Below are 26,351 nucleotides of genomic sequence, written 5' to 3'. Positions count from 1 at the left end.
GCTTTCTTTGTTCCCTGGCATTGCTTTTATGCTTTGATGCTTAACAAAGCCATGGCATAAAATTCTAGTTTATCTAGTAAATGACATCCAGATAAGAACACATGATTGTCAAGCAACTCTAACTGCTTTACAGAAACAATAACTGTCACTGATCAAGGAGTACAACGGACCCCACCATAACATATATCAATGCCATTTCAGTTACTAACAGTTAAAAAACAACATACCAAATAAAATAGAGAACAAACGGCCGGCATTCCGATCGGAGGTTTTTGAAAATAACAATGCATCGCTCCTTCCCAGTATGTCAGTCTTGCCGTTTTGAGGATATCGATGAGAAAGACATGAGTAAATAGCACTACAAACTACTAGCTTGCCTGTGTTAAATCAGGCATTTACTAATTATGGTTCACCACACAAGGACAAACTAGAAACTTCAAAAAGCCAGCATGCAGGCAGGTCATCTTTTCTATATTTGCTGGATGCTTCAGTGGCGATCATACCGATCACGGTGCCTGCTGAAAGAGTAGCAGTGAACATGAACAGTTCAATAAATTGCTCAAATTAATAATAAATTGTAATCAACAAGAAATTCAAAACAATGTGGACATGTTAGACGACGTATTCAAATTACGCTGAAGTCGATTTACACTTGGTTGCCAAATGAACAGATGTAAGGACAATTCACAGGTAAAAATTAATTTGAGGTCGGACCAAACACAATGAGGCATCAGTTCCCGCACCAAAAATAATAAGATGTGCTTTGAATGAAGAAACAATGCTTATCTTAGACCATAAAGGTAAAATTAAAACTAAAAAGGCAGCATATCACAGAGTACACAAACAGACCACTAAATATTTCACAACCAAAAATAAAAACACGTCAGTTCATTTTGCTTTTATGAACTTTAGAAATGGCAAAATGTACAAATAAACTAGCAGAGATTTATTTTTTATTTTTTTTTTTTGGGTAAGCAAATCTGAAACCAAATAACTTCCACAAAATTTTACCTCAGTAGATAAGCAGCGTCAAATGCAATTCCTCATTTTTAATATTTATATTCATTCTCAAAGAAAAAAATGTCGGAAAAAGCTTATCATGCAAAATGGAAGCATCCATTGCAGAGGCAAACGAATGAAAACAAGAACACTAAATCACTTCTCACAAAAAGCTCACACATACCTATGACGATCATAGTCTCTACTGCGCTCTCTTGAACGTGAGCGTGATCTTCGTCGGCTCCTTGAATCATAGCTGTGAGATTTACCCGAGTCTCTGCGCTCCCGCTCCCGATCCCGATCATATTCCCTGTCACGATCTCTACTTCGACGATCATTATCCCTTGCCTTTTCTCGACTGCCATGGTCATCCCTATCTCGCTCACGATCCCTACTACCTGCTCTGTCATGGTCATGGCTTCTCTCTTTTGACCTAAAGCATAAATCAAGATGAAAGCTTATTAATCAAAAGGGTCTAACCAAGTTCACATGGGAAAAAAGAAAAAGAAAAATGATAAACTAAGACTACCTCCGATCATCCTCAGATCGATCTCTCTTTCGACTTTTATTCTTCTCCTCCTGAATAAAATTTATCAGAAGAATATTATTATCCAAATATGAAGAAACTAAGGATCAAGGATCATAAATTACATGTTCATATCCAAAAGCATAAACTACATTAAGTATGATGGACAACTTTGTATATTGAATTATAAAAACAATTATTATAATGGAAGGAAAAAATAAACATCAAATATCTATTGAAGTCCACAAGAAATTCTACACATCAAACAAGAAATTGCAAGCCAAATCTTCATTAATAATAATCTAATAAAAGGTAAGTAATTAAAGATTACAAGTTTACAACACAAGAAGAATAAATAATTTACAGATAATTACAAAGTGTCTAAAAATACACAGAAAATTTTAATTATCAGGTGAAGCCCAGTTAAAGACATCATCAATTGAATAACCACAATATTTGGACAAGTTAGGTGCAGTGGGAAAACTTGGTCCGTACATGTAGTGTAGGTTCTAAGAGGAAAATAGGACACTTGAACATATGATGAGACTTCTCATTCAACCCTGGTTTACTCAACGGATTATGACAACCAGCTAGATCAATAGCTAAAGATCTCAGGTATGATAACTCACTCTCGAGAGATAATTAAAATGGGGTAAAATCCAATTTTTTTCAAGTTGATAATTGAGCTCAATAAAAGTTTGGTAACTAAGGAAGTACTGCAGACAAATCATATGAAGCCCTATGAAAGATGACATGAAATATACTAACTACTAAATATGATCCGATGGACATTTGAAAAGTTCCCAAAACTTCAAGACACTAAAACTCAGGACGAAAAAAGTGAACCATTATAGGAGAAAGCTGATCTGCATACAAACACTGATCTTTTACAGATTATAACAAAACAGCTAGTTCAAACCATTGACTGAGGGAAACATTAAATTTCTATATACATTTCTCCTTATCCAACAATTTCAGAAGGCAGAAGCATTGCCCATTTTCTGTTTTAACAAAAAAGTGTCACATCAGACAACAAGAGGGAACAATGGAAAGAGTAAAACTGAGATTACAACATATCTCAACCATAAAATGAAGGTAAAGGCAAATATAACCTGAAATTCAGCTAGCTTTTCTCGGATTTGCATATAGCCCAGATGAAGTTTCCCACCAAAATGATCTGCTAGACGACGATCACTGAATGGAACAGAAGCATCAGAATTGCACATTCAATTAAAGATATGTACCCGTGGTCACAAACTCCCTAAAGGCTTATCCAATGAACAGTAATCCCATAAGTTCTAAAATTTTTCTACTACAACAAATTAAAAAAACACGCACTTTCTTTAGCTGCAAAAGTTTTCCTCGTAAAACTGGGCCCAAAAGCCTGCTGGTAAAAGGAGGTATAATACGCAGGTCAAAAGCTGGAAGTACTTCAAGCCTCAAGTATTATTCTTTTTTGTGTTTCCCTCATAATCTAAAGAATATAATAATAATAATAAATTGTTAAAAGATAGAAAGACATTACTTGTCATAGACACTCAAAAATGCTCCACAAATGTCACACACACGAAGCTTCTGATCAGTCTGCACAAAAAATAGTAAAACACTGATCATTGCCCCCAAAGAGTTGCTTTTGTTTAGCAGTCAATACCACTCCATATAAATAGTCAGAAAATTCAGCAATAACATAGAAGTATATGAAAAGGGACTATATGCAATTTCAGAGCCTTAATACTCAATTATATTTTTAATTTAATCACACCATTCTCCAACACTAAAAAATTAGTTATTCAAAGAGCAATCGTATTCAATCATTCCAAAGCCAAAGATGTTCTGGATAATTTTATTAATTACACATTCTAGGGAAAGTAGGAAGTAACATCAAATACTGTAACATGATAGAGAGCATCTAAAGCTTTAGATGGTGAACAAGTAGGCATAATGGTCGCCCAAAAATTGGCTTATACTTTGAGCTAATGTATAACTCAAATTCAATTAAAATATTCAAAAAAATTTCAGAAATGAAATTAATGTGATCTTGACCTGAAATGATTCAAGAACCTACTTTTTATGATTCATAGTAGATATTTGGTCATGTTCAATTATTCTCTGTAACTGGTGCTACACCATTGGCATTAATATTTGATGAACATAAGCTATCGCTTAAATTTAAAGACACGGCATAGCCTTGTAATCTCATGAATAAATTAACACAAATATATGGAATACTACCTCATGAGAAACTTATGGACATAAACTACTGTGGTCATCTAAATCTCAACCAATGCTATCATGATGATCGCTTCACGCTAAGACAAAATAATGAAGTAAAAGAAGAAAACACCATATTATGGTGAAGAAATAAGTTTAAAAAAAAAAAACTCACAATTCGCACATCAGCCGCAGTATACTTTGAGGAATCCAGAACTGGCTCTGGTCTGCCACCAAGCTAAAGATGAAAAAACAAAATGCGAAATGAGAAGATGCCTTGCATCAACTTGACTGAAATATCAACTCATTTCTCAAACAAAACATACTAAAATAAGGTACGCTTTAAAGGAAAATTAGGCTCCTCTCAGACAGAAGTATCTTTACAGTAACTAAAATGATTAAATCCCTAGCATACAAAAAGTACAAACCTTTTTCAGAGCCTCTGCCTCTTCTAACAGTTTTTGAGCCTCATCTATCATTCCCTTTTCCCCTGTCCATTTTAAATAATAATCAATATAAAAGAAATAAAGGAGGCCTCTAACAAACTACAGATAACTCCATAATGCCCTTGTGAGAGCTTTCTAGATTTCTAGACAAGATCATAGCTCAATGCAATTGCATGAAAATACTACGAAATAAAATATGTTAGATATATTCAACATATCAAACTACCAGAATGAAATAAATTTTCACACAAAAAAATTTTTTGCACATAAGAACGTAATCAGAATACTTGGAGATAGGGGATACAAAATTCTAAAGGTTTCTCTTGAAAATAAATGAATAAATGAACCTATGACAAGGTCCCTTTGAACACGTGCTTTGTTAGGTGTTCGTAATATGATAGATTCCTCTTGTTCAACAACTTGTTAACCACAATAAAACCTTACCAAGGTCAAACCTTGTTATCCACAATTCTCACAATGCAGGAATGGGGTAATAAAGACCTAACTTCACAAAATTTCAGTATCTTTATTTTCTTCATTTCCCCCTAAGCAAGAAAGACCATATCCCCAAAGAAACAAAGTCTAGTGAAAATAATAACCCAACTCATCTACTCCACAAAAGTCAATAAATAGAAATGAACTTGCTAAAGTGGGACATTGAAAAAATTAAAAAGCAACAAACTGACTCAAATTAATCAAGAGCACAACTGAATAAAGTTGTGTTCACAGTTTCACTAACAATTCCCACCTCCAGAACGCAGGTCTAGTGGTTCGTCTTTATGACTGTTAGACCTCTAATTTCATGATGGAAACTATGATAATAAGTTCTGACCATCTAGGCCCTACCTGCTTTGAGATAGTTTCACCTCTTTTTGACTCTACTGGCCTCCAATAAATCTCATGCATATCAGGGAAAATGAACATCTACATACAAAAGCAACAACTGCTTGAAATTTATACACAACACAGCGTTCTAACAAGCAAGGCATGATAAACAGAATGTGAACCTTTGTTGGAAGAACCATAAGCATGTAAAAACCATAAGGATGAATCAGAAACCATTCAATAAACTTCAATAACATTTACTCAATCCAAATACAAGCAACTTAACTAAGATGCATGGAGATTAATTTCTTGAACCATAGGTCCATAACCAAATAATAAAATGCACAGAGTTTACTCAATCATATAGACTGCTAGTCCAAAGGCACATCAGTAAACCTACATTGTGCTACAAAAGTCCATAACTCTAGAGTATTTCATGACTTTGTTTTTGAAGCCTGAAACAAGCAAAGTCCTATATGTCTAAACAATCTTAAGCAAGTATAGTGCCCATACCAAGATCTTCCGCCTTCTTCAGTTTTTCATTAATTATTTCCTGGGTACGAGGATCCGGTGGAGCAAGTACAGGCACTGGTGCTAGCTGAGAAGGTTGTGGCAAAGATGCCCTATCTTTGTTAAAAGCGTCGAGTAGAAGCACTGACTGTAGCAAAATTACTGAAATTCATTATGGTACTTCAAATGGAAAGGTACAAGTAACAGAAACAACAGAAAGGGCTGAACTTTTATGAGTATCAAAGCACAAATATCCAAAAAGACCATATTTATTTGCTATGTATAAGAATTGCAGCACAAAACCTGTTTATCAGCTCTTTTGGCTCGGAGTTCTTCCACAACTTCTAATGCCTGAATTTTGTTGTCAGTTTTTCCTTCCAAATCTGGCATCAAGATTGTTCAATAGTTCAGTACTAAAATTATAATCTACTATTGAAATTGTTAAACACTTCAGTAATAATATAATAATCTAAAACTGAAATAGTTCAACGCTCAAACACTAATATTGAAGATGCTTAAAAATTATTGCAGGACAAGAATGTAGGACTCCTGAACAAGCTCAAGTAAAACTGTTAAGTAGGTCACATAAAAGTACCCATAAAATTAAATCGAAATTAAGTACAGAGCAATAATTAGAAAAGGCTCAAAGATCGTACAATCTAAAGGCACTTCCAAGATCTCATTAAAATGGCATAGTCAAGAGCCCAATTGAACCATCTTAAGGCAGTAAAAAGTTTATAACAAAATAATTTGGTCGTTTATTCTTCGAAAACTAGTCTCCCCTTTATCATTGCAATCTTTGAAATATGATATGGGTGAAAAAGATGCAAAAGATACGTGTGTACGTGTGTGTGTGTGTGTGCTTAAACAAGTTTTCTATCTTCAAAGACAAATATAGACATATATTGGGCATGATCCTTTACAAGTTACAACAATAATAGCATAGAAGTCTCTCATTTAGAGCAAACCTAACTGTTTGCTATTGAAAAAGGCCAACAAAGCATACAAACAAAAACGGAGAAATTGCCAAGGATGCAAGAATGATTAAAAATTTGAGAAGAAATGAATTACCAAAAGCATCAACTTCTTTCAGTTTCTCCTTTATTTGCTTGGACAGCTCCAAGATCTCCGGTGTCTACAAGTTAAAATGGAAACTAAGAAACCAACAAGAACAAACAATGCAATATTTTCTCTTTTCACTTCAAAAGGATATGTAAGATGTACCTGGGTAACCTCAGACACAGATATAGCAACAGCTGCCTTAGCATCTTCGTCCTCCAACCGCTTGAGGGCTCGTTGAATTTTCCTCTCACACTCAAGTATAAGTCTTTCTATCATATCCTCAAGCTCTCTGCTATAATTGCATAGACCTTTTGCCTTTGCTTCTTCATATCTACAGAACAATTAAGGAAGTACAGAAGGAATACAGACTTCTTAAACAAAACCTTACACTACAAGCAAAAGGTCTATGTTAAATTTTGCAAACTTATTATCCTCTGGGCACCCTAGTTAAGCCTAGAACAAACAGCAAAGGATACTCTTTTCTCAGCTGCAGCGAGTGTATCTTCGAGCAAGGACCTAAATCCATTTTCTGCCACAAGATGAAGCACAATTAGACCCAGTTACGCGTTAAATTCCAGATGAAAACCAAACTCGTGAAACATCAACAGCCATCTCATTGGACCAAATATTACTTCACATTACTCTACAAAAAGAAAAACAATAACAAACCCTAAACCCTAAAATCTGATAATCAAAAGCATTCTTTCGAAGAGAAGCGAATAGAATCCAAAGAGACAAAAAAAGGAGCAAAACAAAACATTCAAAGGCAGGGTTTTGCCAAGATAACTCATTTAACAAAAGAATCATTGACAATAAAACCAGAAACGAAACCCAAACATGCAACGATCCAAAGGATGCTCAAAAAAATTATTAAAAAAAATGTGAAGTAAAGTAAAGATCTGGGATGAAATAGGACCGTAAGCTGGAAGAGATCGTGAGGGCAGAGGCCAGCGAGGTAGAGACGACACACATCGCGGTCGGAGTACTTCCTGTTGACCTCGGCAACATCACCATTGCGATTGGCGCCCATCAGCACGTCTAGCTGCTTCCTTAGCGCATCCATGGCGACCTAGGGTTAGGGTTTGGGTTTCGATCCTTTAGGGCGAGAAACTTCAGAAGAAAACAGTGGATGGCACCCCAATATATTTACACGTGCGTGAATAAATTTAGTATAATTTTAAGGGGTTTTCTGCAAACTTGTCCTCCTGCAACTCTTTGCATATATCCCCTCTTAAATATGACTTATTTTATATGACTAGAAATTTTAAGTATTAACCTTATTTTATCACCCCCAAAATAAACTTTTAATTTATTCCGTTAAAAATAATATTAATAACAACATTCACAGACTTATTTTGTAAAATATATTAAAATATGCAATAAATACAACAAAGAAAATATCACATCCAAATCAATCATTCAAATTCATTTTATTAGTTAATTTATTTTTACAAACACCGCCTAACAAAAATTGTCAAAAAAAAAAAATAGACAAATACTATGATGCATCGGTTACATGACTTAATAACCTTCTAATGATTTACTATATGAAATGAGTTAACATACAAAGTAATAAACATGTATATACCATGCAAAGTAAAAAATCAGTTATATAACTTAATAACCTCCTGGGCACCATGAATTACAATCCCACAAAAGTATATTCTTATCTTATAATCTTGGAAGGTAAAAAACACGACTCTTCCCAGAGACCCAGTACAATGGTGAACAATTTAAATATTTCATAAATTTATTCAATTAATTGATTTCTTTTCTTTTTCAATATTGCGCTTGTTCGTCTTCTTTTCAACATAAAACAAGAGATATAACATCATAAATACTTTTAAAAATTATATATAAATCTTCTATATATATACATATAATATCAAAATGATCTACCTTAAAACCATTAATCTATGAATATAGTAATTAAAAGTCCTCCAAGCAACAATCCTTTGACGAAGGTGAAAAACACTTGAGAGTTCTCATCGCCGGAACCCGGCCGGAGATCCGGTGAAAAGCTTGAACAATGGCAGTCTTTCCCATCTTGTTAAACTCCCTGAAACCTCTCCAAAGCTTCTCTACAAAGCTCTCTCTCACTGTGAACTGATAACTCTTCAAGAATGCTTGTCTCACTGTATAATGCTCATGAAGAGCTTTTGGAGTGAAAGGTGTTAATGCTGTGGTACTGTTGACCATTTCCATCTTAATGCATTCAACTTGATATGGAGGTTTATGTACATTTATATGATGATTTGAAGTAGGGTTAGGGTTAGGGTTAGGGTTTTGGCATTGATAATTAAGAGAAAAGGTTGGTAGTTAAACCATAAGTTGGATAAATAATAAGAGGGTTTGGTGGACAATGGTTACACCCATGTCACACCAACCCTTTTAGTTTGTGCATTGTCATTGCATGATGCTCATTAGTGTAATATATTTATCTGCACTTTTGAAAGAGAAATCTCACCTTAAATCACTATTACAATTTGGACATTTTTTTGTTAATTGGTTTTTTTTATTATTAAAGTGGATAAACACAACTCTGCTAAATAGACAGAGTATGGAAACATAAAAACTTTTGGTTAATCTGGCAAACATGTAATCAACCATCATCTATCAGTAGAGTCGAATCCCCATTAGAACCCTTAAAAAGTGGTAAGATTAGTTTTAATCATAAGCGTGATCATATTTCTAAAGTGTGAGCAGTAATTATATGTGTATGTGGTCTCAGTGCCCATGTGTGCATAAACTTTACCCCCATTTACTCTGATAAGATTTATATACATCTTTACTTTTTTTAGCAGCCTAGCTATTTATTTATTTTTTAAAAAAAAACAAACAAGTCAAACACGCAAATATTAATTTCTATTTTTGAGATAATTCTTACAATTATCTAATAATAAACAAAAAAAAAGTAGGTAAAATATAGTTTTCTATCCTTTATATATATATATATATATACTGAGAGTACAAATGCAATTTGACATTTTTGCAACTAATGCAATTGAAATGACCAATTATTGTGCAAATACAGTTGAGAGTTCAACAAAGCCAACAACAGCATGCCAAACTTTTGACTTGTAAAATAGAGCATACAAATAACAGAATCAAATACAATGCAATGACAATCAATGAATTGATAAAACCATAAACTATGAAGGTAATCATCTTAAGGAGATTCTTAAGCATAAGTCCATGAACTCATAAAAGTATAAAACATGACTCGACTTCTCCTACGACATCATAAGTTATATCTCATATAGTTCTTCTATGAAATTCAAGATTTAAGATTAAAGTCTGTTAACAAAGAACACTGCACGGGACGCATGACGACTTGTTTATTCCTTTGGGCCGGCATTACTACTGGATGACGTCTCATTTTGGTTGGGAGAATTCAGGACTCCCATGGTCTTCATTGATGTTTGCTGCTGTGTCTGCTGAGGTTGATGCTGAAGCTGATTCTGATGAGAAAGTTGCTGCTGCTGCTGCTGTTGTGGATGCTGGTGAGAATGGATCTGGAGTTGCTGGAGTTGTTGTGCTGCAAGAAGTGATTGCATTGATTGATTCTGTGAAAAGAATTGCTGATTGAGTCCATAGTTGGAGCCTCCAAAACCCACCATCTGCCCACTGTTGGACACCATGTTAAGTTGGCCTGTTGCTAGTTTCAATCGTTGCACTTCTTCTCTTAGCGCATCATTCAAAGCTTGATTTTAAAAAAAAAAAAAGAAATGAAATAAGATTTGGTCAAATGCAATGGTGGATGGTAAACAGAATGTTAGAACAAGACAGCACATGTTTGAGAAGAAGAAGTTATCTTTGTGCAGATATTTAAATACATTATCATGTCTGAGAAGAATTGGCAAAGATAAGCAAGTGGTTGGCAAGATAAGCAAGTAGTCAAATGAATACACTGTTGAGTAACCCACACTAAATGGAAAGAGTGACCAGTGAGATAACGATGATTCATGGCATAAGGAAACTGATCGCATGGTGAAAACTTACCATCCTGTAAGTGAACTTGCTGTTCCATCGTCTGCAGACGCAGTTTTAGTTCATTATTTTCAGCAGTCAAACCAGTGGTATCTCTCTGAGATATATAAAAAAAGTTTGAAACAACTCATGAGCTTTGACATTTTATGTTTGCAAAAGGAAAATTCAAGAAAGAAATACGAAGTGTACTTTTTCACCAGCATTGAACTTCAATAATTTTTTAAATATATGAAAAATCAAGAACTTGAACTCTTCAACTACAGCTGGGCCGCATAACACAACCATTTAGCAGAAGGAAATGTTAATCAACATTCTCATGCCAAATACAGCCAATGCTATATGGTGCAGAGATCACAAATCAACACCTATCTTGAATTTCCTCTCTTCATTTGGATATAATACATAATAGCATATATGATCAACTTCAGAGAATCTTCGAGAACATGTAAAAAGAAACTGTATGCATGGAGCAATAATACAATAAATTATTGCTAATTTCTAACTTGTTAGCATGAGAAAGATAATTACCTGCAACATGGTCAGTTGAGCAGATAATGTTGTCGCCTCTGTTTGCAAGGTCTGCACTCGCCTCTCAAGCTCTTGGATGTAGCGCATCTTCCTTTCTTTTGACCTTGCAGCAGATTGCCTATTTGCCCAAATCCTACCAAAAGCCATGAAACAATTGGTTATCGAGCACAAAAAGAGAAATTATAGAAAGAAAAAGACAGATGCATTAGCATAATCACATGAAGCCAGTTCTAACTTCTCAAACATAACTTTCAGATTGGCACTTTCTATAAAATCATAAAAACTGAAGCTACATCTAAAGAGCTTTGTGAGGGTCAAGGTGACCACCAGTTTTTTCACATTAAGAAAGTTGAATTAAGCAAGGGAAATCAAATCAATCTCGAGGATATTTTGTGCAGGTTGGAGAAGAAATTCATGACCATTTATTCATGGGACGTCAGTACTCAAGGGTGCTGCTACAAGAATGCCTAACTACTTCATAAGCGAAGCTGCAATCTATGCAGTTTGCCCATGATATAATATCTGAGGTCTGCATGAACCAATCTTATAGGGATTGATGGCAAGATGAATGGTCAGTATGGCGGCGACACTAGGATGGCACATGTGGAAGGAGATACCTACAAGAAGTTTTACAGCTAACAGGATACTACTTGTGCAGATCCTAATTCTCTAGGAAAAGTTGCAGCGAGATGATGGAATTAAATTTGCATGCAATAATTCAGGACTTAGTGGAACCATGCCTTAGATATTATTGTAAAAGAAGATGTGTTAACTGACACCTAGAAAGTAGTAAATAAACCTTCATATTAGAAAAATATTATTTAGGTGCAATTATGTCATGAACCAGATAATATATGTAAACTATGTTTTGACTAGATGCAAGAATCCATAAATTGATGCGTAAGATTTTTCTATCATCGGGTACAATTATACCTCTCTTCCTAATTTGTTACTCTGTGAAATTCAAAAACTGGGGCAAAACCAAGAAAGAACAAAAGAAAAATGATGAGAATAAGCATGAACAAGGCCTCTCTTCCTATAACAGTAATGACTTGCCCTATCAAAACAATACACATTGACAGACTTGTACGTGGCACAATTTTCCTTTCTTTCCTATTGGGTATTCTGTCAGTTTTATTGAAGATGATATGTTGAAAAAGAAAACACTTTCTATAAGAAGTCAAAGAACAACAGATAACATTTCGACTAAATATTTTTTTTTCACAACAAAAGCCAATGTAAAAAATGGAAATCAAGAAAAGGAATGCGGCTTTTAATGCAAAAGAATCAACAATCAATTAATTTTGATACTTTTCCCCTTACAAATAGCAACTCCTAGTTCTTCAAATATTACTCATGGATCATCCATGATGTATACATTTCATGTAATTCCTGCATGAAGTTACAAAAACTATTTAGCAACTGCACACTATAAGGCCTGGAATTAAAAAGATCCATGGTATCTCATTTTCACTTCAAGTAGTAATTACTAATAAATCACCCTTAATTGTTTATATTGATTTACCAAATGACCATTTTTATTTGTGGAGAACAATTCTTACCAAGATACAGAATATCCTTTATCTAAAAGCGAAGGCAAGACCAATAAATATGAAACAGAAAAAGAATGTTCTTATCAAGAATTAATCCTCTTGTCAAGAGCTAACCCTACAATCCATTACCCCAAAACACACGTGATGCAACAAAGAAAACCGTAATGTCCCATTACACTGAATACACAAAGGTAATACAAAGATCATTAATACGAAATGGTAAGTTCCTAAAACAACTTTGGCTTGGAAACAGAGATCTTCAATAAATGTTTTCAGAAAATGTATTGTTTCTAGAAAACCATGAGACTGTAAATCTACGTATATTGCACAAAACAACAAAAAGAGTACATTTCTCCATGCACAGAGAACAGTCAAATAGTAAATAGCATTCAAGAAAAATGTTCATGTAACTTCTTTCCAATAGAGCTTGCAACTTCACATGAGATAGAGAAAATGGATGGCATGCATCTACAACATGCATTCTGATACAAACTAATGGGTGACTAATTCAACTTCAAATTTGATTTTCAACATGCAGTAATCCACAACACCACAATGTTTTTGAAAATACAGACTATTTTCTGGAAAGGAGACCAATATGTCTTTCCACAAAAAAATTATGTAAGTTCCATATTCGGCGAGGAAAGCAAAATAACTTAAGAGTGCATCATGTTAGATTAAAGTGTAAGTGGATGGAACTCATGGAAGCAGTAGATTGCTACTCTTGTCAAGGAGACTAAATTATAAAGCCTGCAACGATAGGCACAAAGAAGTAAAACTCAAAGAACAACAATGAGAATTTCAGGGCATATATGAGGTAAACCATATTTGTAGGACTTCAAATCAAGAACAATCTCAAGTGCAAGCCCGGTCTTGTGAACAACTAAAGAGCAAATCAGCATAGCGTTTTCAGTGTGCTCTTCAGAGATAAGAAGGAAAGGTGAACTAACAGATTCCCATTTATTTGCACATATTTGATTTTGATCACACAATATATCATGAAAACTTTCACACTCTTGAAAAATCAAATTCATGAGATAATTTCATAGGAATTATTGTAACCTAAACACAGTATCCTATTTTCATCAAAGAGATACTTCAATAATCAATAGAATGGAAATAAACTTGGAAGAGAAATTTCCGAATAACAGTGCAAACCTCTTGGCACGCTTTGGATCAATCCGAGCAAGTTCAGCGAGTTGCTGGGCTGACATGGCCTTCTTCGTCTCAGCAAGCGTCGGTACCTCATTGCCCTGCATCAAAAACTCCGGCTTGATCGAAGCTGAGCCATCCATAGACAGACTATGTTGGTGCCTGATCTTCGGTCTCGCATTCAACTCCGACGCCGCATTCTCCATCTGGAACCCCACCAGAGCCTTGCCAGAGCTCTCAGCACAAGAAGCAGCGAGCTTCTCAACATCCATGAACAAGGAGATCACGTCCTCATCCGTCTCATCCGACAACGAAGGTCCATCAGCGCCGACAACGCCGAGGTCGCTGTCGAAGCTGATGTCATCCGGGAGGCTGAGGATCTCCGACCGAGCCCGGCGGTGGCCGTGGTTTCGCGGCGGGAGGTCCGGCATCGAGCTAACGTCCTTGCTGAACAATCGCCCACCGGCATCGCCGTCCAGAGAAGAAGGCAGTTGCGACTCCGGTTTCACCCCAAATGCAGCGGTGAAGCGCGATGTCAGAGGAGGAAGGCCGCCGGCGGTGGTGCCGGCGGCGGTGCCGGAGTTCTCCATGGCGATGGATCAGCAGTAGAAAAAATAAAATAAAATAAAAAACCCTAAGAATGGTGAGAATTAGGGTTAAAGGTGGTAGCTTTATAGATTGGAAGAGAAGAAAAATGGTTCCTTTGGTTGGATAGATTTGAGAAATTGGGGCAAATTTGATAAATGAAATCCAAATCCAAAATGGGAAGCCAAATATATATATACTAAAATTTAATGCTAATAAATTTGGAAAAGAAAAAAAAAAGAAAAAAAGTTTCTAGAAAGAGAGAGAGAGAGAGGAAAGAGTGATAGAGAGAGAAAGAGATAGAGAATAAATAGAGGCAAAAATGGAAGCTTTTTCTTTCTCAATTGGTGAAATCTAGAGAGAGAAAAAAGAGGGTGTGTAGAGAGAGAAAAGGTGGCCAAATTGGGGAGGTAGAGACTATTGAGAGTTAGACCAAAAATGGAAGTAAAATAAGGGTTTTTAGTATTGTGAAATATAATTAACTAATTAAGAGGTAGAAAATAAAGTTTTTTTTTTATTTGATAAAATGAATATACTACTTATCTTAATAATAATATTATAAGGGGGAGGTGAGATAAGAGAGTAATCATCATCATTATTATTATTATTATTATTATTATTATTTTTATTTTATTTTTATTTTATTTAAATAAAGTCTATCACATTATATGAGAAGACTAGAGAAATTAAAAAAAAGTGAGAGAGAGAGAGAGAGAGAGGGGTTTTTTTCTTTTTTTCTTTTTTCTTTTAAAAAGAGTGCGGAAATATTAGATGAAAAGAAGAGGGGCCTTTTGGTTGGAGATGGGGGAGCAACGAAGAAATTAAGAAAAAACTAATTAAAAAAGAAAAGAGAGATAGAGAGAAAAGAATGAAAGGGAATTGTTAAGGCTGATTGATGTTGGTATTCTTTTTTAGTATTTATTTTTTTAAAATTAAAGTTGTAATATACTCAAGATATAAGGGTCGTCAATGACAATGAGTGAACTAAGAGATTATTATTTATCAAAGGTTGTTTTTCCTTACTACGACTAGATAATTTTATAATATATTATATGAAAGTAATTTTTATTATAAATTCATTTATTTGATATCAACGACAAGTATTGTACATACACGAAGGTGAATCAAATATGATGATTTATTGATTTTTGAGGTACACCATCGTCATAGTTGATTTGAAGACTCACTCATATATAAAAAAACACTGCTTTTTGCATGGGTCCTATTAAAATTTAATTAATAGTATTTAAATCCGGAATAAAATTTAAACAGTACTACTACAGTATTTCTATAGTGTTCCACTTGATAACAAGATACCGTGGGCTACCCCATGGTTGCTTGTGAATTTTTCTATTTACTTTTGAATATTAAATATGCCAAGCTCATGAATCCCTTAACTTTAAATATGCATCAAGTGGTGATCATCATTATTAGCAAGAATTAATTAAATAATAATAATAATCTATTATTCTTCACAAACTTCTATGTGAAAACATCAATTTTTTAGTGGTATAAATAATCATTTTTATTGTAAGTCCAAATTCTTGAACCCATGAGCGAATTAAGAGGTGAATCTCATATGTATAAGTATTTATGTGTATATATATATATGATAAATTTACAGAACTAAGGAAACCTTCATTATAAGCAAAAGTGTATATATATATTGAGCATTAAATCTTAGCATACTTAGCAAAGTCTTATCAATAATGTTGGACTCCCATGATGATTTTAGTAAGTATGACCAACTATTTTTATTGAATGTTGAAAGTTATTGTGTCTCATTATTGTTAGGTTGGGACCGAACCTATATGTGTCTCCATCCGAATTTATTCCATGAAAACCATATTTTTAGTTATGGATTAATTAAGAGATATCATTTTGTTTTTAATAAAAAAAAAACTCAAAAGCTAATTTATTAAAAATAAAGGACCACATCACAAATAAAGAAAATCAGAAGAACAGAAAAATAAACAAAACTAAACAAAGAGGAAGGGATAGCAAAGGATTAAGACACATTGAAACCATTAGAAACAAAAGTTTTCATAATTCATTTAAGTAAATCTCAGGCCTTATGAAACAAAGAGATAGTATGTAATCTGGATCCATACACGGCTAGTTTAGAAGCAACTTCCATCCGGCTTTAATAACAACTAAGATATATCATTATCAGTGGATCAAGTACTAGATTTACATACTAAAACTCTTCCGATGCTGAGCAAATTGCATGTTTTTAGTTTAAGAATATATATATATATAGACCATGAGACGAAACTCCGAATTCGGCCCAAAGGGTCAATAAATGAAAGATTAGAACGCATGTCGCAATGCCGATAGAACTCACTCAAATAAAACACATGTTTATGAAACTTAAAAAGTCAAGGTCAAGAATACAAAATTACAATGAAACTCTCTTAATTGTTACTTCTACCTTAGTTGATTGATTACTTGTGAGAGAGAGAAGAGAAGAGAAGAGAAGAGAAGAGAACATGGGATTGTGCATTTTTTGAAGCTAAGAGAGTCCTAAGTTTCAAACTAAAAAAGAAGAACCAATATATGCAAGAGTCAATTCCCACCAACTTGAACCAAAAGAGCTTTGGATTTAAAGTACACCATCTCGCACCATATTTCCAAATATCCACTTGGGAAAAAGTTCTTTTTGTTCCTTGACCTACAAATAGAGAGGAAGAGAGAGAGAGAATGACAAAAAAGAATATTACATTTTAGACACGGATGGTATAGTTTTGGATTTTATAAGCAAGTAAATTTAAACATGGTATGTAATTTAAAGATCAAAAGATTTATTTTCATCTTTTTATCAATAAACATTAGCCGTGCAAAGCGCATATATATACATATATCCTTTCAATTTTATCACAAATCACTCAAAGAGAAAGATTTGCAGCCAGATCCTTTTGCTGTGAATGATTTATGGTTCCAACGAGTTTCGGAAAAATGGCAGTATAGAATTTTTTTTTTCTTCAAATACTTTTGTACATAATACTTACCCAGCTTGCCCACAGATGTTAATTATATTAGGAAACAAGGAAGAAACACAAGATAAAAAGAGGCAGTAATTCATGGCACACACATGGGACCAACTGTTTTTGCTCACAAATGAGATTGCGTAGTGGTTTTTAAATTTTCTTTTATTCAGGGACCAAAGAGAAACCCTCCAGTAATTTTATCACAGAGAATGGGTTAATAATGAGTTGAAGCTCAAATATCGGAATTTTGCAGCAAATCAGTATTTTGAGACAAACTTACTCAATGTTGAAATTTTCAGTAATGGACTTGATAGTAAAACATTAACCGCAACAACAAAAGGCGCGTTTTGTTTACACTCTAAAAAGAAGTGAAATTGACATTAAAATTTCAATGGAAATCTCTCCTAACATAAGTTATAATAAACCTCTCAATTTATTTTATTTTTTTTTGAAGGGGAAAAATATTTTTGGTTTCCGAAGAGGAAAGAGACGTTTTATTTTGTAAGCAACGCAATTATATGTTCTTAGGCTTGGAATAACAACACTATTACAAGCAACCTGAATGTTAAGTTAGATTTAAGTTAGATGAAAACTGCTTAATTCTTCACAAAATGAATTAAAAAAAGTTCATTAGATCATTTTCAAAGATGTGTCTAACCTTTAAGAAGGTTGAGCCAGAATGCCTTGGCCTTGTGAAGATTTACCATGTCAATAAAGTTTTGAAATAGGTAACAGCTAATGCAGGTGTCCATAATTGTAATTGGCCTCAAAACATCGAACAGATCTCTCGCACGTATTCGTGAATCTTTGATGAGATATGGTGAGTTTTGTTTTGTTTTGTTTTTTTTTTTGGGCCCTATAAAATGTCAATAGGCATAGGCATATGGCCAAATGGGGTTTATGAACAACCAAGAGCCGAAATAGTATTATGAAGATGAAGAATATCAAATAAAATCCTCCTTCCTTACATAACCTAACACTTTAATCAACATATTCAGCTAATATTTGAATATAACCTAGGAGTTCTTACACAAATTTCTATAAGACCAAACAAACAAAAACCAGATAAATCAACATCCTAAGTTCCAACAGGAAAAAAAATGTAAATAAAAAACCTCAATAAACAAAAAAAAAAAAAGGGAAAAAAAAATAAAGTTACTATCAGAAAAGAGATGTCCCATTACATTTACAAAGAACATTAGCACATGATTTCCTTGTAAGCATCTAATGATTCTACATAATGCATCTAGTAGAGTCCCATATTTCTACAGTGTCAAGAGACAGAACCTTATCCACTTCCCTAATAATTTCGGTGTCTTCATTGTGCAACAGAAGAACTGTGTCACTAGTTAAATAGCTAAGTCATCACAGCATGTCAACAACAATCAAAGCCTTCTGTTTCAGTGCCTCCATACAAATTCAAACATGAAAATAACTGCATCTAAACTAACTTCATTTCATTGCAACTACACATTCAAATCTGAAAATAACTCTGATTACTTTGTCTAAAGGAAAACTATTTACTCCAAAGCTATGTCATGTCTGGTCAAAACAAAAAAAATTCAACAATGGGTTTTGACCTTGAATTCCTAGAGCATACCAAAAAAGCCAGCTCAATAAGTCATGAAAACTCATAAAGCTGCCACATCAGATTTGCTGGGTTAGAAAAACTTGTGTTTATAAGTCCTTCATAGAAACCAAACAAAGAGCAGAACAAATCCTCTCATTATGTGAGGGAAATGATTTTTGTAGTAAAATAAACAATAAATCTAACCAGGGATCACATTATCCATAAGATCTTCCATCTAAAACAAGCATTTGCTTCTTTAAAACTTTCAAATCTTCCAACATGCAATCATCCAATATTGTTAAAACTAAACCTCCCATCCTAAGGACACTGCTAGCAAAATATTTGATCCAACAATAACTAGATGGATTTAATTGAGTCCAGTTTGTTGATCATGATAGTGTCACCAAATAGTCCATCCTAGTTCTCAAATGAGGCAAGTAACCAAGTGAATCTATCCATAGAAGTATTTAAAAGCTATTTCTTGACCTATACCATGTCATTTATTAGGTAACATGATTTTTAAGGAGTGTTAGTATCCAGTCAAATAAACAGAGATCCTTAATAGTTAACACAGCAAGTATAAAATCAATTTCAGGAAAACTGGGTTAGAGCAAGAAAAACCATACAACAATATACAACAAACAGTTAAATCACATCAGCTGGTGGAGACCTGCACTAAAATTAGATGGTAATTTGCGAAATTTAACTGAAAATATAGAAGCACATAAAACATTAAGTAACAAGGTAAAAAATTTCTGAAAAGAAACGCAAAGAATGATACCTGGCCCGAGAAGCATTTCTATTGTTGATTTGCAGTTCCTTGAACAGATTGAGCATTAGCTTGCTGCTTTTGTTGGATCTGGAGTAGCAGGTTTGCAGCCAACTGCAGTGTTGACTGGTATCTTTGATTCTTGTCAGAGTCACTAACGGATGTACCTTGACCAAAGCCAGAGAGGTTCGCCTGCAACTGTAACCCCCGGTCTGGGAACCGTCTGTTACCATCATCAGAATACACTGGCATGACATCCTGTGGCTGGAGCTGACCAACCTGAGAATGGCCTGCTGATGGACCAGCAGGCTCAGATTGGTGCTGAGCCGGAGTAGTAAAGACACTATGTGAAGTAATAGGTTGCACCATCCCATAATTCGGATGAGAGCCAGAGGATGAACCAATGTAATACTGTGGATTGCTTTGGGTAACCAACTGACCAGCTTGAGATGGAGTTAAATAGTTGCTGAATGGAATAGATGAAATAGAAGAATTTTGCGGCAAAATAGAGGCTGGGTCCTGAAATAGCAGACTGCCTGGCGCAGGCTGTACAGAATGCTCTGGTCCATTTGCGATGTTGGCATATGATGGAAAGGTGGAGCTTTGAAGCAATTGACGCCCTGAAGATTGGAGGGGATGTCTCAGTTGCTCCATGGCAGTACCAACAGACGGTTGATACTCCTGAACCCACCCTTGTGCTGGCATCGAAACATCGTGCATTGCAGAAAGCAGAAATTGGAACAGGAGTAACAGAGGAAGCTGAAGGCAACTGAGGAGTTCCATTAGCCTTGGAGTGCGTATTGGATGGTATAAGAGCAGCTAAAGTAGCTAACAGTTCTGGTGTCAGTGAAACTTCCCGGGAAGTAGCTGCGGGATTAGGGGCATAATCCATGTGGGCTGCTGACTGAGTCAACTGTAATTCATTGGCATGTGATAATTGTGGTCTACTAACCACTGCATGAGTCATTGGTTCCTCGTATGATGGCCTACGGTGATCCATTTCCCCAGCTTGATCCTCGGTATGAACATCTTTGATAGGACCTTTTGGCAAGATAGGTAGCGGAATCCGACTGGTGTAATGAGATGATGAATCTGAAATGCCAATATGTGACTGCTGCACGGTTGCACTGGTAGACTGCTGAGGCAATTTAAGAACAACACCATAAAGGCGTTCAGGACCAGACACATTCAAAACCTGTGTCAAAAATTCTGATGGTGGTACCAAGAACAAAGTAGTTCCATCTTCAAGTTTAGCAACTCCAGCACGGCTTTTCGAACCCAGGTACCTGAGAAACTCTGTATAGGAAGCAAAATCCTCTTCACTGTCGGGAAGGAAGAAGACAATTTCAAAACCATCGGCTTCACCATAGTACTTTGTGAGCATATCCAATCCAGTTCTGGCTGAGCAATTGATGACTTCAGGGCTGCCAAATCATTCCATACAAAAAATTATAATGTCTAGCTGATAGCAAATAGAGATTAATAAATAAGTTAAGGAGTGAAACTTACAATGGAGACATAATACCATTCCTTATAGGCACACATCTAGCATGACAAACATGAATTCCACCTTTAGCAACAATACCACGCCAATACTGGTCCCGATGAGGAGAATGCAGCTCATCTGTACTGGGAACAACAGAGCTATTACGACCTCGAACAACACCATTTCTCCCAGAATCAGACATGTTATATGGGTCCCTGATATCTTCTTTCATCATTCTATCATGCAAAACAGTATCAAGAGAGGAAGGATAGTCATCGACTCTTGATCTCTTTGTGTTTCTTATGTCAGATCCATCCCATCCACCAGGAAGGGACCTAACAAGTGACTTCCGACCTGGAGTCGGAGGGCAAGTAACTGGTCCAGGAGGAGAATGATATCTTCTGGTTTGCGGTATAGGACTATTACGATTGTCATCAGAAAATTTAAGTGATGCACCATTAAAATCTTTAAAATCTGAACCTTCATAGAGGGTATCAAAACCTTGTGATATCCGAGACCTTGATGCTATACTTGGACTAGGTATACTGTTAGGAAGGGGTAAGAGTCCAGGAAAATTGTTTGGAGCTGGTGCATGACCAGGGCCAGATAATTCCAACGATCCAAATGCAGGTTCCTTGATAAACATATCTTCCCTGTGTCCTCTATGCCCAGAAATAAGTGGCATACTATCCTTACCTGGCGCAAGCTCACTGCTTGAGAATAATATCTGTATTCTGGGTTCACCAAAAAGGCGACCCTGCAGTCCTTCCTTGGCTCGCCGAGCTTCATCAACGCTTCTGAACTCGACAAAACAATAGTGCCTTGAAGGGAAGCATTTTAGCCTTTCAATTTCACCAAAGAGAATCATAGCATTATGAAGCCTCTCTTCATCCATAGGCACAGAGGGTGGATAGCCTACCCACAAAACATTGCTTGGCTGGCCATCTCTTCGCCCTGAATATAGCTGGACCAAAGAGGGATGTCATCCACATGAACACAAGATAAAAGAAAAGCAAATTTGGTTTAGATATATATGCAATTGAGTCCAATACAACACGCCGAAAAATGCATATATGGTCACATTAATTTATTGCTCAAAATTAGCTGAAAATTAGTTGAACATACTGGATTCTTCTTCAGTCCAAGGTAGGAATCAGAATTTCTCATTCCATCAGAAGACACCCATGCTTCTGATGCTCCCAAGCTCCGGCTACTTAACCGTCCATCTCTTGAATCAAGGTGCTCAGGCCATTCCTATTCACGGGTCAACAGGGCCAAGTCACAAAAAATGATCATCAGAAAAATATATTAGGACAAACATTCAAACCAAAATGATACGCATAACCCTTGTATATAACAAATCGAGCCTGAGATTATGAATACTAATGTTTAGAATACAGACCACTTTAGATGGCTGGGGTCTTAGAAAGTCTACACGGATTTGTTCCTCGGATATACGTTTTCGATCTAAGTTCTTCTTAGCAGCAACAGCATCATCCATTTTGACAAAAACAATCACTGCAGAGTTTCTGTCCCTAAGGAATGTGTAGTCTTCTATCTTCCCAAACTTCAAAAACTCCTCTTTTAGGTGTTCTTTTGTGACTGAGGAACCAATTCCACCAACCCATAGATACCTACAAGGTTTAGCCTGCAAAAAATGATTAAAAAAAAAAATTCACTTGCATGGTATAATAACATACTGTGCTATCACATTGTGCTTTTAAAACAATCATCCAGCATTATATCTACATATATAAAAATAAAATTAAAACAAAAAAAAGCAGGCTTACAATTATTCTCATCATTTGTTTCAACTGCTATTAGTTGAAATTCACCAATATTGTAAAAAATAAATTCATCAAATGAAAAAAATAACTTCAATCTGTCCATATTTCCAAAGGGAAAAATAAGCACTGCATACAATACTTCACTCCTCAAAATGGTCAAATAGACATTTTTTTTAATTGAAAAATACGTTCATTGCCACGTGACATTTTAGAAATAGAAACCATGAAGGTTCACATAAGACAGGAAGAATGATGACGTCAAATTTTAACTTCCTTAAATATATAATTAACAATCAATATAGCTACTTTCCATAAATGGACAACCGATCAGATATTAGCATGATGACGAAGAGCAACAAATGTCCAAATACATTATTGTCTGCTAATGGTGAGAGAATTGGCCACATCACTATCGCATATATGATCACTACTATACTCATATCCAGGGTGAATAAGTGAATATGGTTAGGTACAATGCAGAAGGGCCGCAAACTTGAAATAACATGAACTACAAACCAGCAAGCTGAGTCCCATGAAAGAATAACAGCAATAAGGACCAGCGACCGAAGACTTTTAATCCTGGGAACTATTATGCTAAGGAGAAAAGGAGAAGAGAAGTTTTAGGATTATTCAAAATTCTGGAGAAATATAATCTCTAGTTTGGCTCTCTCAGTCACATTTTTTATTGTAGTTTCTAAATTAGTTAAGACAATCAGTTTTAGTTACAAGTATGTGTATAACAAGATTAGTTATAGAAGCGTCATGGGGAAATTGTTTACAGAACACCACTACAGCGAGAGGAGATATTAACACATAGTGGAGTTTGACATATTTATCCCAAACAACTGCTAACTGCATTCCAGAATATAAAAGGTAAATATCTGCAAAAAAATTATTGTGATGCACTTCTTTGAAGCTTATTATGGAGTAGATCAAGCTCCTTACATGTGCAAAAAGATATCTACCTAAGTTATGTCTAAAATACAATTATAGAAACATTTCCTTTTATTTTATTGGTTGTACGATGGAAAGGAAAGGCAAAGGAAACTTTTAAATTTATACCATTTTCTGTAGGTTTTGATGTAATAACATAACGTGCAATTAGTTACATCAGGTATATTCTTTCCAATCAAATAAATTGCTACAAGAAGCCAGCATTGTCATCGATTTAAAGCATAACCCAAAGAGCAATGCGGACAAAAATAGGCAGGTTCTTATCAATGCAGTGGCAATAATGAATGTTTGGTCGTTAAGAAAAATTGTGATACAGGAATAAAGACCAATGAAATAAAGGTAAAAAAGCAGAAGAGGCAATATCCACTGCAGGATACAAAAGTACACAGGTGCACAGGGTGTTAGTAGCATTATTAATTGTCGGTTAAGTGCAGTCTCAAAATGAGAATAAGCGCAAATCATGTCAAAAACCCAGGCAAAACCATCACAAAAGAATTAAGTAATAGAAGCTTAATGCAATAATACAGGTTTGCTCTCATTCTTCATTTCCAATCATTTTAGTTCTCCAGGGCTAAAATAACCACAACTTGTGGTTTATCCACCTTTTCTCCAAAAAAACACACACACACACACGCACACAACTATATCATTAAGTCACAATAACCATGAAAGAAAGCAAATCCAAAGAGTTGCCTAAAATCAACAAGAAAGATTGGCCTTTGTTTCAAATCAAATAATTCAGTAAAGCATGGGTTTTAAAACTTAGGTCCGATTTGGAAGCCATTTACTCAAACTACTCTTGATCCCTTGTAATTGAGAATCAGGCCAAAAAATAAAAATAAAAATAAAAATAAAAGTAGCGGGGTTCCTGTAACAGCATATTCCACTTAAACAAAGCTTACAAACTTCAAATCCACTCTTCCAAATCATCAAAACAAATTCTGCCCAGAGGTTAATATAAGTGTTCATATCAAATGACTCAAAAAACCAAATCTCCTCCGCTATTACTGTCACCAGCAGACCAACAAACATCAAAAGGTCCAACATAATAAACAAAGCCACATCGTTTCTTATCATCAAAATCAAGAAAAAATAAATGAACAAAAGAAACAGTAAAAATCCAAACATGTATCATCCACGATTCAAACACCCCCCGGAACAACACAGATCTGACAACAATTCGAACGTTCAAATGCAAATACAAAGACCAAATTACACAAAAGGGGAGGGACAAACCGGACGGGCAAACTCGATCTTGATAGGGTTTCCATGGAACATAGCGCCCTGGAGGGCGTCCCTGGCTGCCCGGGCTTCACTAGCGTTGCGAAAGAAGACAAATCCGTAGCTCCGGGACCCGTGCATGGCGGCGCAATCGAGTGCGCCGTGGTTGGCGAAAAGCGCCTTCAGATCAGGGCTAGCGGTGTTGGACGGGATGTTGCCGACCCAGAGGGTGTCCATCGGTTCACCGTCGCCGGTGGAGTCCTTCACCGTCGACTTCCGCATCGAATCGAAGGGGATTAGGGTTTGGAAAGAGAAGAGATCGAGGATTTGGGGATTTCACAACAAGAGCGAGGATTCAAGATTGTGCTCAGGTTGTCCACGGAGAGCCTTTTATAGGATTTTATTTACATCGAGATCTGTGCGAAGTCTGATCCCAAGGCACGCCCACCACTAGATAAAAAATCACTTTTATGTGTGTTTGATTGGAATTAAATTTGGAGTTTTAAAAAAAAATTAATTTTTTGAAAAAAAGGTATCAAGGAAAACTTTTGAGTTTTAACTGAATTAATTAATACTCATTAAAATTATTTTTTAAAATTTGAATTAATTTTTTATATTGATTATTTAAGTTTATTTTTCAAAATTAACTATTATATATATTTATATAAATAATTTATTTTTTTCCATTTAGTTATTTGCTAATAATATTAGATTTTACATAAATAATTGATGATTTGATTTTTGTGAGTTAGTAAATGGATTAATTTGCTTAAATGCCAATCCATTATAAGTTTAATAACAATAGTTTTTTCTTTTAGAAAAAATATGATCAAGCTAACTACCTTTTGACTTAGAAGAAAAATAAAACACCGCTTTATTTATTTTGGGAGTGATACAAAAACTTTTTGTTTTATTTATTTATTTTTAAGTAAAAGCCCAAAAAAGCCATCACATATAAGGCTCGTAATGGGATGGGGAATCTTCGATCCCCACGGGAACCTGACCCAATAGGAATAGGGATTTCCCAGTTCATTCCCTCCATGGAGACAAGGACGGGGGCCAACCCGTCCCCGTTTGTTAAACGGGGCGAGGATGAGGATTGCTATCCCCGCCCCCGCGGGGTCCCCGTCCTCAGTTAAAAATAATATATATATAAATTTTTATTTTAAATTATTTACAATTTTGCCATT

General features: G+C 35.2%; 3 protein-coding genes across 4 annotated transcripts; all 3 read right to left on the bottom strand.

Annotated features, from left to right (window-relative positions):
• Window positions 1-149: 149 nt before the first annotated feature.
• On the bottom strand, window positions 150-7,697 carry LOC120254086 (U1 snRNP-associated protein usp106-like). Of its 2 annotated transcripts, none has more exons than XM_039262231.1 (13): window positions 7,496-7,697; window positions 7,056-7,108; window positions 6,742-6,910; window positions 6,589-6,652; window positions 5,821-5,900; window positions 5,521-5,665; window positions 4,165-4,226; window positions 3,912-3,974; window positions 3,051-3,109; window positions 2,638-2,719; window positions 1,529-1,578; window positions 1,184-1,432; window positions 150-518 (listed from the first exon to the last, which is right to left on the bottom strand). In XM_039262231.1, the coding sequence occupies exons 1-13, from the start codon at window positions 7,640-7,642 to the stop codon at window positions 488-490; spliced, it is 1,254 nt and encodes a 417-aa protein (XP_039118165.1). In that variant the 5' UTR covers window positions 7,643-7,697; the 3' UTR covers window positions 150-487. The 2 variants fall into 2 exon arrangements, with proteins under 2 accessions (XP_039118165.1, XP_039118166.1); XM_039262232.1 differs by having other exon boundaries at window positions 150-515.
• A 2,018-nt stretch (window positions 7,698-9,715) lies between these two features.
• Window positions 9,716-14,593, bottom strand: LOC120254087 (probable transcription factor PosF21). Its single transcript, XM_039262234.1, has 4 exons — window positions 13,809-14,593; window positions 11,098-11,230; window positions 10,582-10,666; window positions 9,716-10,282 (listed from the first exon to the last, which is right to left on the bottom strand). The coding sequence occupies exons 1-4, from the start codon at window positions 14,390-14,392 to the stop codon at window positions 9,918-9,920; spliced, it is 1,167 nt and encodes a 388-aa protein (XP_039118168.1). The 5' UTR covers window positions 14,393-14,593; the 3' UTR covers window positions 9,716-9,917.
• Window positions 14,594-18,318: 3,725 nt separating this feature from the next.
• LOC120254084 (flowering time control protein FPA) lies at window positions 18,319-25,515 on the bottom strand. Its single transcript, XM_039262229.1, is given in 6 exon segments — window positions 18,319-20,054; window positions 20,056-21,137; window positions 21,223-22,163; window positions 22,325-22,453; window positions 22,602-22,847; window positions 25,177-25,515. Coding segments are annotated over 6 exon segments (2,976 nt in total). The 5' UTR covers window positions 25,444-25,515; the 3' UTR covers window positions 18,319-19,743.
• Window positions 25,516-26,351: the final 836 nt, after the last annotated feature.

This window comes from Dioscorea cayenensis, unplaced genomic scaffold (genome assembly GCF_009730915.1).
Source record: "Dioscorea cayenensis subsp. rotundata cultivar TDr96_F1 unplaced genomic scaffold, TDr96_F1_v2_PseudoChromosome.rev07_lg8_w22 25.fasta BLBR01000338.1, whole genome shotgun sequence".
NCBI classification, from domain to species: domain Eukaryota; kingdom Viridiplantae; phylum Streptophyta; class Magnoliopsida; order Dioscoreales; family Dioscoreaceae; genus Dioscorea; species Dioscorea cayenensis.
This window is presented reverse-complemented; position numbering and strand designations above follow the sequence as displayed.

What these genes read in the sequence shown, in the direction of transcription:
- LOC120254087 (XM_039262234.1), bottom strand. Translation starts at nt 14,392, where the DNA reads ATGGAGAACTCCGGCACCGCCGCCGGCACCACCGCCGGCGGCCTTCCT. An exon ending in CTCAACTGACCATGTTGCAG is followed by an intron (nt 10,667 to 11,097) that starts GTAATTATCTTT and finishes TATATATCTCAG; the next exon opens with AGAGATACCACTGGTTTGAC. An exon ending in GCAAGTTCACTTACAGGATG is followed by an intron (nt 10,283 to 10,581) that starts GTAAGTTTTCAC and finishes TTTAAAATCAAG; the next exon opens with CTTTGAATGATGCGCTAAGA.
- LOC120254086 (XM_039262231.1), bottom strand. Translation starts at nt 7,642, where the DNA reads ATGGATGCGCTAAGGAAGCAGCTAGACGTGCTGATGGGCGCCAATCGC. An exon ending in GAAAGAAGTTGATGCTTTTG is followed by an intron (nt 5,901 to 6,588) that starts GTAATTCATTTC and finishes TCTTGATGCCAG; the next exon opens with ATTTGGAAGGAAAAACTGAC. An exon ending in CCAAAAGAGCTGATAAACAG is followed by an intron (nt 5,666 to 5,820) that starts GTTTTGTGCTGC and finishes ATTTTGCTACAG; the next exon opens with TCAGTGCTTCTACTCGACGC.